General features: G+C 45.7%; 1 protein-coding gene across 1 annotated transcript; it reads left to right on the top strand.

Moving 5' to 3' along the window:
- Positions 1 to 5,159: 5,159 nt before the first annotated feature.
- Positions 5,160 to 8,999, top strand: TSSK6 (testis specific serine kinase 6). The gene is made up of 2 exons (XM_075851208.1): positions 5,160 to 5,916; positions 8,689 to 8,999. The coding sequence occupies exons 1-2, from the start codon at positions 5,374 to 5,376 to the stop codon at positions 8,956 to 8,958; spliced, it is 813 nt and encodes a 270-aa protein (XP_075707323.1). The 5' UTR covers positions 5,160 to 5,373; the 3' UTR covers positions 8,959 to 8,999.
- The last annotated feature ends 6,010 nt before the right edge of the window (positions 9,000 to 15,009 follow it).

The raw sequence follows: 15,009 nt of genomic DNA, 5'->3' as shown, positions 1-15,009 counted from the left end.
CATTCCATATGGTATGTCGCCATAGAGCGCCAGCCTAAAGTGTAATGCGCCTGCTGCAAGCAGTCTGTTGTGCATGGGGTAACAGACTCCATCCACTCTTAGGGTATGTGCACACACACTAATTACGTCCGTAATTGACGGATGTATTTCGGCCGCAAGTCCCGGACCGAACACACTGCAGGGAGCCGGGCTCCTAGCATTATAGTTATATACGATGCTAGGAGTCCCTGCCTCGCTGCAGGACAACTGTCCTGTACTGTAATCATGTTTTCAGTACGGGACAGTAGTTCCACGGAGAGGCAGGGACTCCGAGCATCGTACATAAGTATGATGCTAGGAGCCCGGCTCCCTGCACTGTGTTCGGTCCACTACTTGCGGCCGAAATACGTCCGTCAATTACGGACGTAATTAGTGTGTGTGCACATACCCTTAGGCTGGGTTCACACGACCACTTTAACGTCCGTAATCGACGGACGTATTTCGGGCAGAAGTCCCGGACCGAACACAGTGCAGGGAGCCGGGCTCCTAGCATCATAGTTATGTACGATGCTAAGAGTCCCTGCCTCTCTGCAGGACAACTGTCCCGTACTGTAATCATGTTTTTAGTACGGGACGGTAGTTCCACGGAGAGGCAGGGACTCCTAGCATCGTACATAACTATGATGCTAGGAGCCCGGCTCCCTGCACTGTGTTCGGTCCGGGACTTCCGCCCGAAATACGTCCGTCGATTACGGACGTTAAAGTGGTCGTGTGAACCCAGCCTTAGGGTATGTGCACACACACTAATTACGTCCGTAATTTACGGACGTTTTTCGGCCGCAAGTTCCGGACCGAACTCAGTGCAGGGAGCCGGGCTCCTAGCATCATAGTTATGTACGATGCTAGGAGTCCCTGCCTCGCTGCAGGACAACTGTCCCGTACTGTAATCATGTTTTCAGTACGGGACAGTTGTCCTGCAGCGAGGCAGGGACTCCTAGCGTCGTACATAAGTATGATGCTAGGAGCCCGGCTCCCTGCACTGTGTTCGGTCCGGTACTTGCGGCCGAAATACGTCCGTAAATTACGGACGTAATTAGTGTGTGTGCACATACCCTTATAGGTGATAAAGGCCTGTCAATCTGTCAATTATCATCACGATTCATACACTTTTGATAATGATAATTGCCCAGTGTAAAGACAAAAAAACTATTTTTGATAATTTAACCGAACATATATAAAAAATCATTGTTATGGCTTGTGAAGTTGCAAAGTGTAGATGTTCGGTGTCCAACTTTTCGTATCAGAGTACATTGTAACCAATGTGGTGAATCACTAGGATATGCCAGAGCATTATAATGGGTGGGTGTCCGACCTCTGAGTCCCCTGCCAATCTCAACAACGAAGGGGCATGTATATTGTATTATACAGATAACGGATATAAAATAATATCTCTATGGGCCTAAAATCATAAAACAATGAACTTTGTAAAATACACGCAAAAGAGGGTTTCTAGTTGCCCGGAAACCTCCCTGTGAGCGGGCAAGTTTATCTTAGTAGCTCCAGGAACCGCTATTCTTGTGCCTGAGGGAGGCCATCACATACAATTGAAAGCGCTGGCGAGGCAAGGGAACCAGCAGTTCTCTTACCCGCTGATCGGCGCTTTTCATGTAATGCATCACGCCGCATGCGTTGTTCCGCTGGAGCAGGCATGTTTAGACAAGACCAGGCCTGCATCGCTGGAGGACAATGTGGGAACAGGGACAGGTGAATGCTTGTTTTGTACTATCTAAAGGGGGCACTGTAGAACCATCTACAGAAGGAATTGTGTGGCACCATCTACAGGGGGCAGTGTGGCACCATCTACAGGAGGCACTGTGTGGCACTAAAGCTAGTAATATAAAGGACTATGGCTGCTGGATACGAACAGACCAATTTTCGTAGCCTAAAAACCAGAGGGTAGCGGGAGGGCTGCAAAAATAACTTGGTTTAAAAAGTATGCATTTGGAAACCCCTCTATATAAATCCTGTGTTTGCCCCTGATTCACCTGTCAATCATTGTTTATAAAGCGGTCATGACGTGACAACTATAATGAACAAATGTCACCTGACTGGGCCAGCCAATAGGAATATATATATATATTCATTATGGGTTAGAGTACCTGTCCATTTTTTTTTTGTATAACTATAAATATGCTTATAAAAAAACATTATATATATATATATATATATATATATATATATATAATGTTTTTTTATAAGCATATTTATAGTTATACAAAAAAAAAATGGACAGGTACTCTAACCCATAATGAATAATTTTAGATCAGGAGGCAGTCACCAACATTCAGATGCCAAAGTAAGAAAATTATTAGACCAACATTTTGTAAAGATAATTAACCCCTAATGACCAGGCCTATTTTGGAGTTGTTTTGGTGGAATAACCCCTTTATCACCTTTATACAGGATAGGTGACAAGTGTTTGATCACTGTGTGTCCCATCCCTAGAAATCCCACTAATCCATAGAAAGGCCAGAGTCCCCTGTATGAATGTAGCGGCGGTGACGCATGCGCACTGCCGCTTCATTTATTCTCTTTGGGACTGCCAGAGCCGAATACAGCTATATTCGCCAGTCCCATAGATGCATCCATGAACGCTGAGTCGTTCTTACAGGGGACTTAGGACCTTTCCTCTCTGAATCGAACACCCAGTGATCAAACACTTGTTACCTATATTGTGGATAGGTGAGAAGTCGTTTAGGTGGGTGTCATGAGGTTCTTAAGTTAATACATGATCAACAGAGCCAGTGACGACAGGGCAGCTCCTACACGATTTATTGCTTCCAATGCTTAGGGTATGTTCACACGGCTTATTTTTGGCTATTTTTCGGGCTGTAAACGGCCGAAAAATCAGAGGCAGAACGCCTCGAAACATCTGCCGATTGATTTAAATAAAAAAAACGGTGTTCTGTTCCAACGGGCCGTTTTTTTACGCGGCCGTTTTAAAAAACAGCCGCGTAAAAAAACACCCGCGAAAAAGAAGTGCATGTTACTTCTTGAGACGTTTTTGGAGCCGTTTTTCATTGACTATAGAAAAACAGCTCCAAAATCTGAATTTAAAAAACACGAGTTGCTTAAAAAACGGCTGAAAATCAGGAGTTGTTTTCAACTGAAAACAGCTCCGTATTTTCAGACGTTTTTTAGTAAGTGTGTGAACATAGCCTTACAGAACAAGTAGCCTTCAATGCACGAACAGCACAGTCCACAAAATAAGGTAATCACAGGAAAATCCTCAGAGCGCTGGCCTCAGCTCCAGCTCTCCTGAAGGTCTCAATCCAGAACTCCCATCCACCCCAGGACAAGCCCTTATATACCCCTCGGGGGTGGGGACATATCTTGGCAGTTTCTAGTCACCATCATTTGTTATAATGACTTTAGTTTGTATTTCTACTGTCTGTATTGTACTATTATGTGTATTGCCCAACTATTGTCTGCCATAGCCAGGATGAGAACACAGTGGGGGGATATAATTGTATCTGCTGGTTTTGCTGTTCTGCACTCTAGCTGAGTGATGGTGGAGCCTCCTGATGACCCACTGTGGAGACTGGACAATGAGGACACTTTAATTCTTGTGTCTGCACCTCTGACTCATCTGATTGTCCATATGCTGGAGACACGACCTGCGGTACCTGATTACAGAATGAATTCTTCTCTGCGGAGTGCTCACAATGAGGCCTGGTTTACACGAGAGTGTGCGTTTTGCGCACGCAAAAAAAAGCGGCGTTTTGCGTGCACAAAAGGCACTTAACAGCTCCGTGTGTCATCACCATTTGATGCGCGGCTGCGTGCTTTTTGCACAGCCGCCATCATTATGACACTCCGTCTGGATGTTTGTAAACAGAAAAGCACTTTTCTGTTTTCATTCATCCTTTTCACTGCTGTTGCGCGAATCACGCTGTTCGCACAGAAGTGCTTCCGTGTGTCATGCGTGGTTTTCACGCACACATTGACTTCAATGGGTGCGTGATGCGCGCACAGCGCACAAATATAGAACAGGTCGTGAGTTTTTTGCAACGGACACACGTTGCACAAAATGAACGGACTGTCTGCACGGCCCCATAGACTATTATAGGTCCGTACGACACGCGTGAAAATCACCCCCGTCGTACGGACGAATAACACGCTCGTGTAAACAAGCCCTAAATCACACAAAAATGCACCTTCACAGTGGGATAACCCCTTTAACCCATTCGTGCAAATGGACATAACATTACGTCCTAATTGCGGTCTATTGACCGCAATAGGACATAATGATACGCCCAGTGGATGGCACAGGAGTTATGTTTTACTACTTATGCACAATAAAAAACACTTTTAAACAAAAATAATATTAATCTAAATTGCGCTTTCCTAGAGCAATAACTTAAAGTATTTTTCCGTCGATGTTGCCATATGTGGGCTAGTGTTTTGCAGGACGCGATGTAGTTTTCGTTAGTACCATTTTGGTGTTAAATTTATTGTTTTGGTCGTTAGGATTGCGGCAATACTATATGTGTGCATTTTTATTTTGTTTTTATACTTTTACAAAGTAAAACCACTTATAAAAAAAAAAAGCTATATTTTATTTCATTTTTTTATGGTTTACTTTAAAAAAATATATATATTAATAAACTTTAACTGTATTTATTTTTTTTAGTCTTACTAGGGGACTTCCCTATGCAATCTTTTTAATGCTTATATAATACTTTGGTATACTCAGTATTCCAAAGTATTACAGCTGGTCAGTGTAAAACCACTGTCAAACCCCTTAAATGCCACAGTCGCTATGGAACTCGGCATAGATAGATTAAACGGCTGGGATCTGAGATTTCTTTGATCCTGGCCGTTGCAGCGGGAGCCCGGCCGTCAGTCACAGCTTTTGTGCCTGCGTGATCACCATTACGTACATGCACAGCAGGATGAGGTAAGGAAATCCTCTCCATGACGTACATGTACGCTGAAATGTGGGGAAGGGGTTAAGTAAGATTTTTGGGATCACTGAACTTGGTTAAGACATTCATAGCTTGAGCAAAACCGATATAGGGTACAATGCTAATGTGCACTATGCCAGTTATAATTGTAACCATGGCAACTGCATAAAGGTCACAGATGAGCCCATTATTACCCATACAGTGTGATCAGCCATATTACAAGCAAATGACAATTGGGGTATCGAAGGCTAATGGTTAATCCTATTACGTTTTTTAATAGCTTCACAAAGAGCAGTTGAAACTTTCCATCACTATCATCAAACCACTGAGAAACTAGAAAATGAACTATCCTCTCACTATTTAAGCCACTATTCAAAAGCTGGGGGTTGGCCTCAGCCTTGATGTGAGTTGGTCTCTTTTCGGCATCATGTCCTCTGTTGATCTTCTGCTAAGGGGCTTGGGTTACAATACATTATGTACCATTGGTGAAGGAGCCTATTCAAAGGTCAAAATGGCAACATCAATCAAATATAACTGCAAAGTGGCTATTAAGGTCATGGACAAGAGAAAGTTCCCAGCTGAATACACTATGAAATTTCTACCCCGTGAGCTGGATATTTTGAGGAAGGTTCGACATCCCAATATCATAACTGCGTTTGAGTTTATTGAGATAAGTAATGGACTACATTTTACAGTAATGGAATTGTGTCTCACGGACCTCCTGCAGTTATTACAGAATACAGGACGGTTGCCAGATGAAAAGGCCAGTAGTCTATTCAAGCAGATCTCCAAGGCCATCAAGTATCTGCATGAGCATCATGTGGCACACAGAGATTTAAAGTGTGAGAACATACTTATTACATCAGATCACAATGCCAAGATCGCAGACTTCAGCTTTGGAATAATGTTCCCGAATGGCTTAAACCTGTGTACCACTTACTGTGGATCTGCTGCATATGCTTCTCCAGAGGTGAGCCTGTGAGCAACTATCTACACACTATCTATTCTGTATATATTGGCTCCCTTCTTTCAGAGGACCGACCCTCTAACACAGTGTATCCCAAACTGTCGGTCGCGAACCCATGGTACATTATACTAAGTATGAGGGGCTGCTATGGGGCAATATCGTTTATGGGGGCATTATACTGTATGCGGCCAGCTATGGTAGCATTATACTGTATGGGGCAGCTATAGGGGCATTATACATTGTGGGGGCAGCTATGGGGGCATTCTACTGTGTGGAGGCAGCTATTGAGGCATTATCCTGTGGGGGCCACTAAGGGATAATTATGCTGTTTGGTGGGCCTACTGGGTTGGGAGCATTATACTGTGTTGGGGCAGCTATGGTGGCATTATTCTGTGTGGGGGCAGCTTTAGGGACATTATATTGTGTGGAGAGGCATTAAAGGGGCATTATACTGTATGGGGCAGCTATATGGGCATTATAATGTGTGGGGGCAGCTATAGGGGCATTATAATGTGTGGGGGCAGCTATAGGGGCATTATCCTGTGTGGGGGCAGCTATAGGGGCATTATACTGTGTGGAGAGGCATTAAAGAGGCATTATACTGTATGGGGCAGCTATAGGGCATTATACTGTGTGGGGCAGCTATAGGGGCATTATACTGTGTGAGGCAGCTATAGGGACATTATCCTGTGTGGGGGCAGCTATGGGGGCATTTTTATGTGGGGGGCAGTTTTAGGGGCATTATACTGTAGGAATGCAGTAGAGGGCATTATACTGTGTGGATGCAGCTATTGGGGCATTATCCTGTGGGGGCCACTAAGGGATAATTATGCTGTTTGGTGGGCCTACTGGGTAGGGAGCATTATACTGTGTTGGGGCAGCTATGGGGGCATTATTCTGTGTGGGGGCAGCTTTAGGGACATTATATTGTGTGGAGAGGCATTAAAGGGGCATTATACTGTATGGGACAGCTATAGGGGCATTATAATGTGTGGGGGCAGCTATAGGGGCATTATAATGTGTGGGGGCAGCTATAAGGGCATTATCCTGTGTGGGGGCCACTAAGGGATCGTTATGCTATGTGGGGGGCCCACTGGGTTGGCGTCCACTCAGATATGTTCCCCCCCTCCCTGTGCTAAGCCCTAGAAACACCTCTGATGGGCAGGATACCTTAAGTCTCCTCCCTTGTTAAGTACGATTGTGTGGGGTTCAAAATAAAAGTGTCGGTCAAAAGTGTGCATGTCCAGGACTAGTTGCAGTACAATTATTAGACTGCTGTCACATATCTTTAGGCCACTGTAAAGGATCTGCCAGGCACAGCTTCTGTGTCAACGCCCATAGGTAATCAGTCTGCACCTGCTTCTATGTCTCTGAGACTGACTCCATCTTCCACCACTCAGGATGGCAGGCTTAGGAGTGGGAGAGCCTATCACAGCCTGGCCAGACGGAGCTAGCTCCCGCCCTCTGTCTATTTATACCTGCCTTTCCTGTTCCTCCTTGCTTGTGATTCTTCTCGTTTGGTTTCCTGGCCCTGCTGCAGCTTCTTGAACTATTTGTCCCTGCTTCATACTGACCCTGGCTTACTGACTACTCTCCTGCTCTGCGTTTGGTACCTCGTACACTCCTGGTTTGACTCGGCTTGTTCACTACTCTCCTGCTCTGCGTTTGGTACCTCGTACACTCCTGGTTTGACTCGGCTCGTTCACCGCTCTTGTTGCTCACGGTGTTGCCGTGGGCAACTGCCCCATTTCCCTTAGCTTCTGTGTACCCTTGTCTGTTTGTCTGTCGTGCACTTATTGAGCGTAGGGACCGTCGCCCAGTTGTACCCCGTCGCCTAGGGCGGGTCGTTGCAAGTAGGCAGGGACTGAGTGGCGGATAGATTAGGGCTCACTTGTCTGTTTCCCTACCCCCATCATTACAGCCACCTTAAGATGGCCATAATGAGGATGCTATTTTATTGTCCTTAATACAGCCGCAACACCTGAACCTACAGCAATTGAACTGATCCAACCTTAAATCACCATAGAATTCAATGCTAATCCAAGTTTGGTTCACTTGAACTGCGGGGGGACTGAATCTTGTGGCCGTAATACGGATGCTAATATGCTGCTATTATGGCAGTCTAAACCTTACTCTGTAACTATAGATATGTGCAGATTAGCTGCTGTGTTTAAAGTGACTTCTCAGGCTCCCCTTACTAAGGACTGCATGCATTGACTGCTCAGTGAGTTTGTGATAGACTTGTGTTTATATATACAGCAGCCAATATGAGAAGGCAGAGCTGTACTGGGGAGGGAGAGAGCAGTAGCCTGAGCCAATGATGTGACAGGAGGCGTGTCTTTGACAACCTCAGATTCCCTGTAGGTACTTTAGCTAAGCTGTAGTCACAGATCTGCCCTAAGGGAGTTTAAAAGCAGACAAGCAGCAAGCACTAAGGAAACTACATAGCAGGTAAGCAGCACCTATACTATACCTAAACTGGCTGGCATATACTTTTTGATCTCATGACTGGACTGTCGCTTTAAGTACAAACTCACATGGAAGTCCGTACATGTAGAACTAAGTTTCATTACATGTATAGAATGATTAATAAGCCACTACAACACCTATGGGGAAAAAAAAAAAAGAAAAAAGATTGTCAGGTACCTTCCGCACATATATTGAGGCAAATGAGCTGCAGTGACAGGAGATTCTTGAGATCCACTATAATGATGAGTGATGTAAATAGATGAACTATGTTTTGAATTTTGGTGTAAAAAGCAACTATTTTTGTAGGTGCTGCAGTGTATTCCTTATGACCCAAAGAAGTATGACATTTGGAGCCTGGGAGTGATCCTCTACATAATGGTAATTGGAAAAATGCCGTTTGAAGAATCTAACCTGAGTGCACTGCCAAAAATTCAGCAGGAAGGAGTGATGTTTCCCGAAGCTGTAGAAGTGGATGCAAAATGCAAAAGTCTTATCAAAGAAATCCTGCAGTACAACCCTAATGATCGTCCTGATATCTTTACACTATTGAACAGAGACTGGCTACTGGCAGCATAAAATCATCCAAATCCAACAATAAAGACAAGGTGAAAATAGCACTGCACTATTTAGTTTGTGAAAAGAATCGAAATATAACAGGGAACCAGTGTGTAACGGCCACTGTCGCGGACCGCCACCTTCTCTCACCTCCCGACGGCTACGACCACAGACCTCTGACTTCCTGCTGGCATCTCCCTCCCCGGAGACGCCAACACATGCGGCCGTACTGCTCTGCTCTCCAGGGTTCCCTAACCAATCCCCAGATCACCCCGGACTATAAAAGGGCTCTGCCCTTCCACTCCTTGCCTGAGAGTTGTTGTTGTCGTCTACCCATGTTCGTATAGCAATACATTCGTATAAGTTTGTATACATACATACAAACATACATATATATATATATATACAGTGAAGGAAATAAGTATTTGATCCCTTGCTGATTTTGTAAGTTTGCCCACTGTCAAAGACATGAACAGTCTAGAATTTTTAGGCTAGGTTAATTTTACCAGTGAGAGAATGATTATATTAAAAAAAAAAAAAAAACAGAAAATCACATAGTCAAAATTATATATATTTATTTGCATTGTGCACAGAGAAATAAGTATTTGATCCCCTACCAACCATCAAAAGTTCAGCCTCCTCCAGACCAGTTACACGCTCCAAATCAACTTGGTGCCTGCGTTAAAGACAGCTGTCTTAAATGGTCACCTGTATAAAAGACTCCTGTCGACAGACTCAATTAATCAGTCTGACTCTAACCTCTACAACATGGGCAAGACCAAAGAGCTTTCTAAAGATGTCAGGGACAAGATCATAGACCTGCACAAGGCTGGAATGGGCTACAAAACCATAAGTAAGACGCTGGGTGAGAAGGAGACAACTGTTGGTGCAATAGTAAGAAAATGGAAGACATACAAAATGACTGTCAATCGACATCGATCTGGGGCTCCATGCAAAATCTCACCTCGTGGGGTATCCTTGATCCTGAGGAAGGTGAGAGCTCAGCCGAAAACTACACGGGGGGAACTTGTTAATGGTCTCAAGGCAGCTGGGACCACAGTCACCAAGAAAACCATTGGTAACACATTACGCCGTAATGGATTAAAATCCTGCAGTGCCCGCAAGGTCCCCCTGCTCAAGAAGGCACATGTACAGGCCCGTCTGAAGTTTGCAAATGAACATCTGCATGATTCTGAGAGTGATTGGGAGAAGGTGCTGTGGTCAGATGAGACTAAAATTGAGCTCTTTGGCATTAACTCAACTCGCTGTGTTTGGAGGAAGAGAAATGCTGCCTATGACCCAAAGAACACCGTCCCCACTGTCAAGCATGGAGGTGGAAACATTATGTTTTGGGGGTGTTTCTCTGCTAAGGGCACAGGACTACTTCACCGCATCAATGGGAGAATGGATGGAGCCATGTACCGTCAAATCCTGAGTGACGGGGCGTGGCTTGGACATGGCGCTGACCAGACGTGCTGCTTGAGAGCTCCGTTCCTGCACTTCCCTAACCCTCTCATAAGCACATTAATAAGCATCATTCTATCACCCTAATGGTCAGGAAATCCAAGGCCTCCACAGGGACTCCTTACTGTACGCGGCAGATGTCTTCAGCCGGCTCTATTCAGAGATTCCTGACCGACGCTGCATCTGGAACATCATCTAAGATGGCGCCGCTGGAGGGGAGACGAGATGGCTCCGGGACTTCGCTTCCAGAGGGGCTATCAACTGCGGCCGGCGTTGCCGCATCAGGTACCGCTAGTACCTTCCCCTCGATATCGGGCTCTCAGGGGCAGTTTCCCTCCTTGCTGGATGGGATTGAGCCGAGCTCTTCTGGGGCTGAGATGGCGCTGCCTGCGCGGGACTGCTCGCCACGTGGTGCCTGTCATGGCGGCCGGGTTTCTCCCTTATCCTCCCCTCATGTGCTGGGGCCTGCAATGCTGCCTTCTACTTCTCCCAGAGATATGGCTGTTCATCCCTCCTCTCATATAGGTGTTGCTGCTGTCCTAGGGGATGATTTACAGGGCCTGAGACGACAGTTATCAGCATTGCCCACTAAACAGGACATGGAGCGTTATGTAAACCGTCTGGAGACGACATATAAATCGGAAATACAATCTCTTACTACCAATTTATCTCAATTATCCGATCAAGTACAGCGGATGGAAAGCGATGTATCCAGTATTACACAGCAACAAGTTTCTCATGCCGACCGTTTGGATCAGCACTCTCAGCAGATCCACACATTATTTAATCTTGCCGAGGATCATGAGAATCGGAATCGCCGTAATAATATTCGGCTGCGGGGCATTCCTGAGGTCAACTTATTCCCGCTCTACAGTCTCTGTTTAATTCTTTACTCGGGCGCCCTGCTGATGATCCTCTGGAGCTGGATAGAGCTCACAGGACACTAGGCCCGCGCAACCCGGATCCTGATAGGCCTAGAGATGTTCTATGTCGTGTCCATTTTTTGTCTCTTAAGAAGCAGATTATGAGGAAGGCCCGAGATAAAGGCGAGGTTTTATTACAGGGAGTCAAGATCCAGCTACTATCTGATTTGTCCAGGATGACTCTGGACAAACGCCGAGTGCTACGACCTTTGCTGGATGTCTTGAGAGAACATGAGATTTCCTATTCCTGGGGTCACCCCTTTCAGATGCAGGTTCGCAGGAACGGGGCACTGCTGAATGTTCGTGACCCGGGGGATGTTCCAGATTTTTGCGATGCTCTCCGTTTGCCTAGAGTCTCTCTCCCTGATTGGCCTTATGTTCCCATGCCGCCGCCGCCGCATCCACGATCACGCAGGCGAGGTCGTTCTCCTGCTTCTCCTATGAGGCGTAATGATGGTCGGCCTGTGGAGCCGATGTGATGCCCCTCTTAATGTCTTTTAATTGCAGCCTGCTGTCGGAGCCTAATTACAATGGTTATTGAGTTTATCAGCTGAAGCAATTATATGTGGAGTTACATATGGTCATTACTGAGTGGGTCTGCATTATGTTTCACAGGTGATTGCTGTTGGAGACCTGGAGGCTACTAATATCGGTCGATTGCCGCTAATACGCTACAATCGTGAATGTATTATTTTTATTATTTGTCTTTATTGCTAACCTGTTTGTACATTTATGCTGTCAATGAATGTATGCAGGGGTGTTCGCTGCTGGGGTTTCTTTAGGGCCCTACTAACAATGTAACTCCTTATTTAATTATTTTTGGGTATCTCACTAAGTGCCTTGGTTTTCCTTTCTTTTGTGTTATATCGTTATTTGCTATATAAAATTTGCTGGGTTGGGGGGTGCGGGGCGCTGGCTAGACCTTGTCCTGACACTTCTCCTCTTAGGGTTTCACTGGTTATATCCGGTGTATATTGGATTGTTTCTCCTTGATTAGATCAAGGAGTGGGTGCTTGTTTCACCCGCTTGTTTGTCCTTGTTGTCGTGTCTCCCTTCCTTGTCTGTCTTGTCCTTTTCTTCATTGATATAGCACATTTCTTGATTTACTAGACATACGTGTGTTGGAAATGGCGCAGCTGAAAGTCTGTACCTTTAATGCTAGAGGGCTTAATGTCCCGGAAAAGCGTTCGCAGATATTGTACAATATGCACAAAGAACGTGTAAATATCCTGTTTTTACAGGAGACTCATTTTCAGGTGGGCCACACTCCACAGTTTACAAATCGTTATTATCCAGTCTGGTTCCATAGTGCCAACACGGAATCCAAGTCCAAGGGCGCTAGTATTTGTATCCACAAGTCACTCTCTCATAAACTGGTAGACGTTTTGGTTGACCCGGGTGGTCGGTATGTGTTTCTTAAACTGTCCATTCGTAATAAGCTGTTCACCTTAGCTAATATGTACCTCCCCAATCAGGATCAGGCGCGAGTGTGCTGTGGGTATTTGTGGAAATTGGAGGAGTTCACGGAGGGAGTTTTGATTGTGGGCGGTGATTTTAACCTGACGTTCGATTCCCGGCTTGACACCTCCTCGGGCAGGTCTGCGGTTCCGAAGTCCCACTTGGGAGCCTTGAAAACTGTGATGCATTCCATGCAATTGATTGACGTGTGGAGGATTCTGCATCCTCAGGTAAGAGAATACACTTACTTCTCCCCGCTACACAATATGTATAGTAGACTGGACGCCTTTCTTACTAGCCACCATTTGCTTACCTGGCATCCTATTTCTGAGGTGGGCCCTATGGTTTGGTCGGATCATGCCCCTGTATTTCTGACACTTACGTTCCCTAGTTCAGTACCCAATTTCCAATCTTGGAAACTTAACGATAATTTATTGGGTGACTCAGTGTGTGTGTCAGCACTTAAGGACTCACTAAACGGTTTTTTTGAGGTACATACACGTGACACCACCCCATTACCATTACAGTGGGAGGCGCTAAAGTGTGTAGTCAGGGGAGTCCTGATCCGACATGGGGCTCGTTTGGAGCGGGAAAAAGGGGTGGCCATTACGCGACTCCTTGCTCAGATACGGGACCTTGAATCCCGTCATAAGCAAGTGCTTTCCTCACAAATATTTGCGGAACTTACTGCAGCGAGAGAATCCTTGCGTTCTCTGATAGACCAGTCACACGCTCGATTCAGGGACCGTATGCGAAAACACTCGTACGAATTTGCAGATAAATGCGGCAGGTCTCTGGCACGGATATTACATCCTCGCACCCAGGCGTCGTATATCCCTAAAATTACTTCTCCCTCGGGCGGTGAGGTTCATGATCCGGTGGGGATCACCGATTGCTTCAGACAGTATTACTCGGCATTATACAATCTTAAAGGCCATTTTCAGGATATGCAGGCGGATGCGTTGCGTGATAAAATAGACCGTTATGTGCACGACACTGTGCTGCCGTCCTTGGGGGGCGGGGAGGCTTTGGGACTTGAGGAAGATTTTTTGGAAACGGAGGTGGAGCGTGCTATTGGAGATTCCCCCTTGGGCAAAAGTCCAGGACCCGATGGGTTTAATAATAAATTCTAAAAGACATTTAAGGATCAATTGGCTCCGTTCTTGACGAAAGTTTTTAATTCAGTGTCTTCCTCGTGTCCCTTTGCACCCCAGTCCCTTGAGGCTCATATTACCCTTTTACCAAAACCGGGCAAAGATCCGACGGCGTGCGCAAACTTCCGACCAATATCATTGATAAATGTAGACGTTAAGATTTTTGCGAAGTTGCTGGCTTCTCGACTCTCGCCTCTCTTACACGATCTGGTCACAGATGACCAGGTGGGGTTTGTGCGTGGTAGAGAAGCACGGGACAACACTAACAAGACCCTCCTTTTAACATCATACTGCCAATCCCATAAGATTCCGATGTGTTTACTCTCGGTCGATGCTGAAAAAGCATTTGACAGGGTACATTGGGTGTTTCTCCGCAGTGTCCTGACACAGGTTGGCCTTGGCGCCATTATGGTGGATAGGATTATGGCATTATATCAAGGGCCTACGGCCCGGGTTCGAGTTAATGGGTTGTTATCTGACTCTTTGTCTATTTCTAATGGCACGAGACAGGGGTGCCCACTCTCACCTTTACTCTATGGTTTGGTCATGGAACACCTGGCCGTGGCACTGCGGAACAACCCTAATGTTAATGGTGTCTGTGTTGGCGCAAAACATCACAAACTAGCATTGTATGCCGATGATCTCCTGGTGTACATTACGACTCCCATGGTTTCCTTGCCATCTTTGACCGGGGAATTTGAGCGGTTTGGCCATGTGAGCAATTTCAAAGTCAACTATTCCAAATCAGAGGCATTGAATATATCTCTCGATACTGCCTTAGCCAACCATCTCGCTCGAGTTTTCCCGTTCAAATGGCAATCTAAATCTCTAAAATATCTGGGGGTGCAAATTCCCACACACCAGTCGGATTTGTTCGCTTTGAATTACACACCCATTCTGCAGCGCACCTTGAGGGATTTAACGGCGTACGGTGGGAATCGCATATCGTGGTTTGGGCGCATTAACGCAGTAAAAATGGACATTCTACCCAAATTTCTTTACATATTCCAAACCGTCCCTATCATAATCCCAACGAGCTTCTTCCAAATATTGCATAGGGCCATAACTAAATT

This window comes from Rhinoderma darwinii, chromosome 1, assembly GCF_050947455.1.
Source record: "Rhinoderma darwinii isolate aRhiDar2 chromosome 1, aRhiDar2.hap1, whole genome shotgun sequence".
In the NCBI taxonomy this organism is placed as follows: Eukaryota; Metazoa; Chordata; class Amphibia; order Anura; family Rhinodermatidae; genus Rhinoderma; species Rhinoderma darwinii.
The sequence above is the reverse complement of the archived record's forward strand: the minus strand, read 5'-3'. Positions and strand labels throughout refer to the sequence as shown.

Bases quoted from the DNA above. Each gene is read 5' to 3' on its own strand.
- TSSK6 (XM_075851208.1), top strand. From the start codon at position 5,374: ATGTCCTCTGTTGATCTTCTGCTAAGGGGCTTGGGTTACAATACATTA. The intron at 5,917-8,688 runs GTGAGCCTGTGA...CTATTTTTGTAG, and splicing joins CTGCATATGCTTCTCCAGAG to GTGCTGCAGTGTATTCCTTA.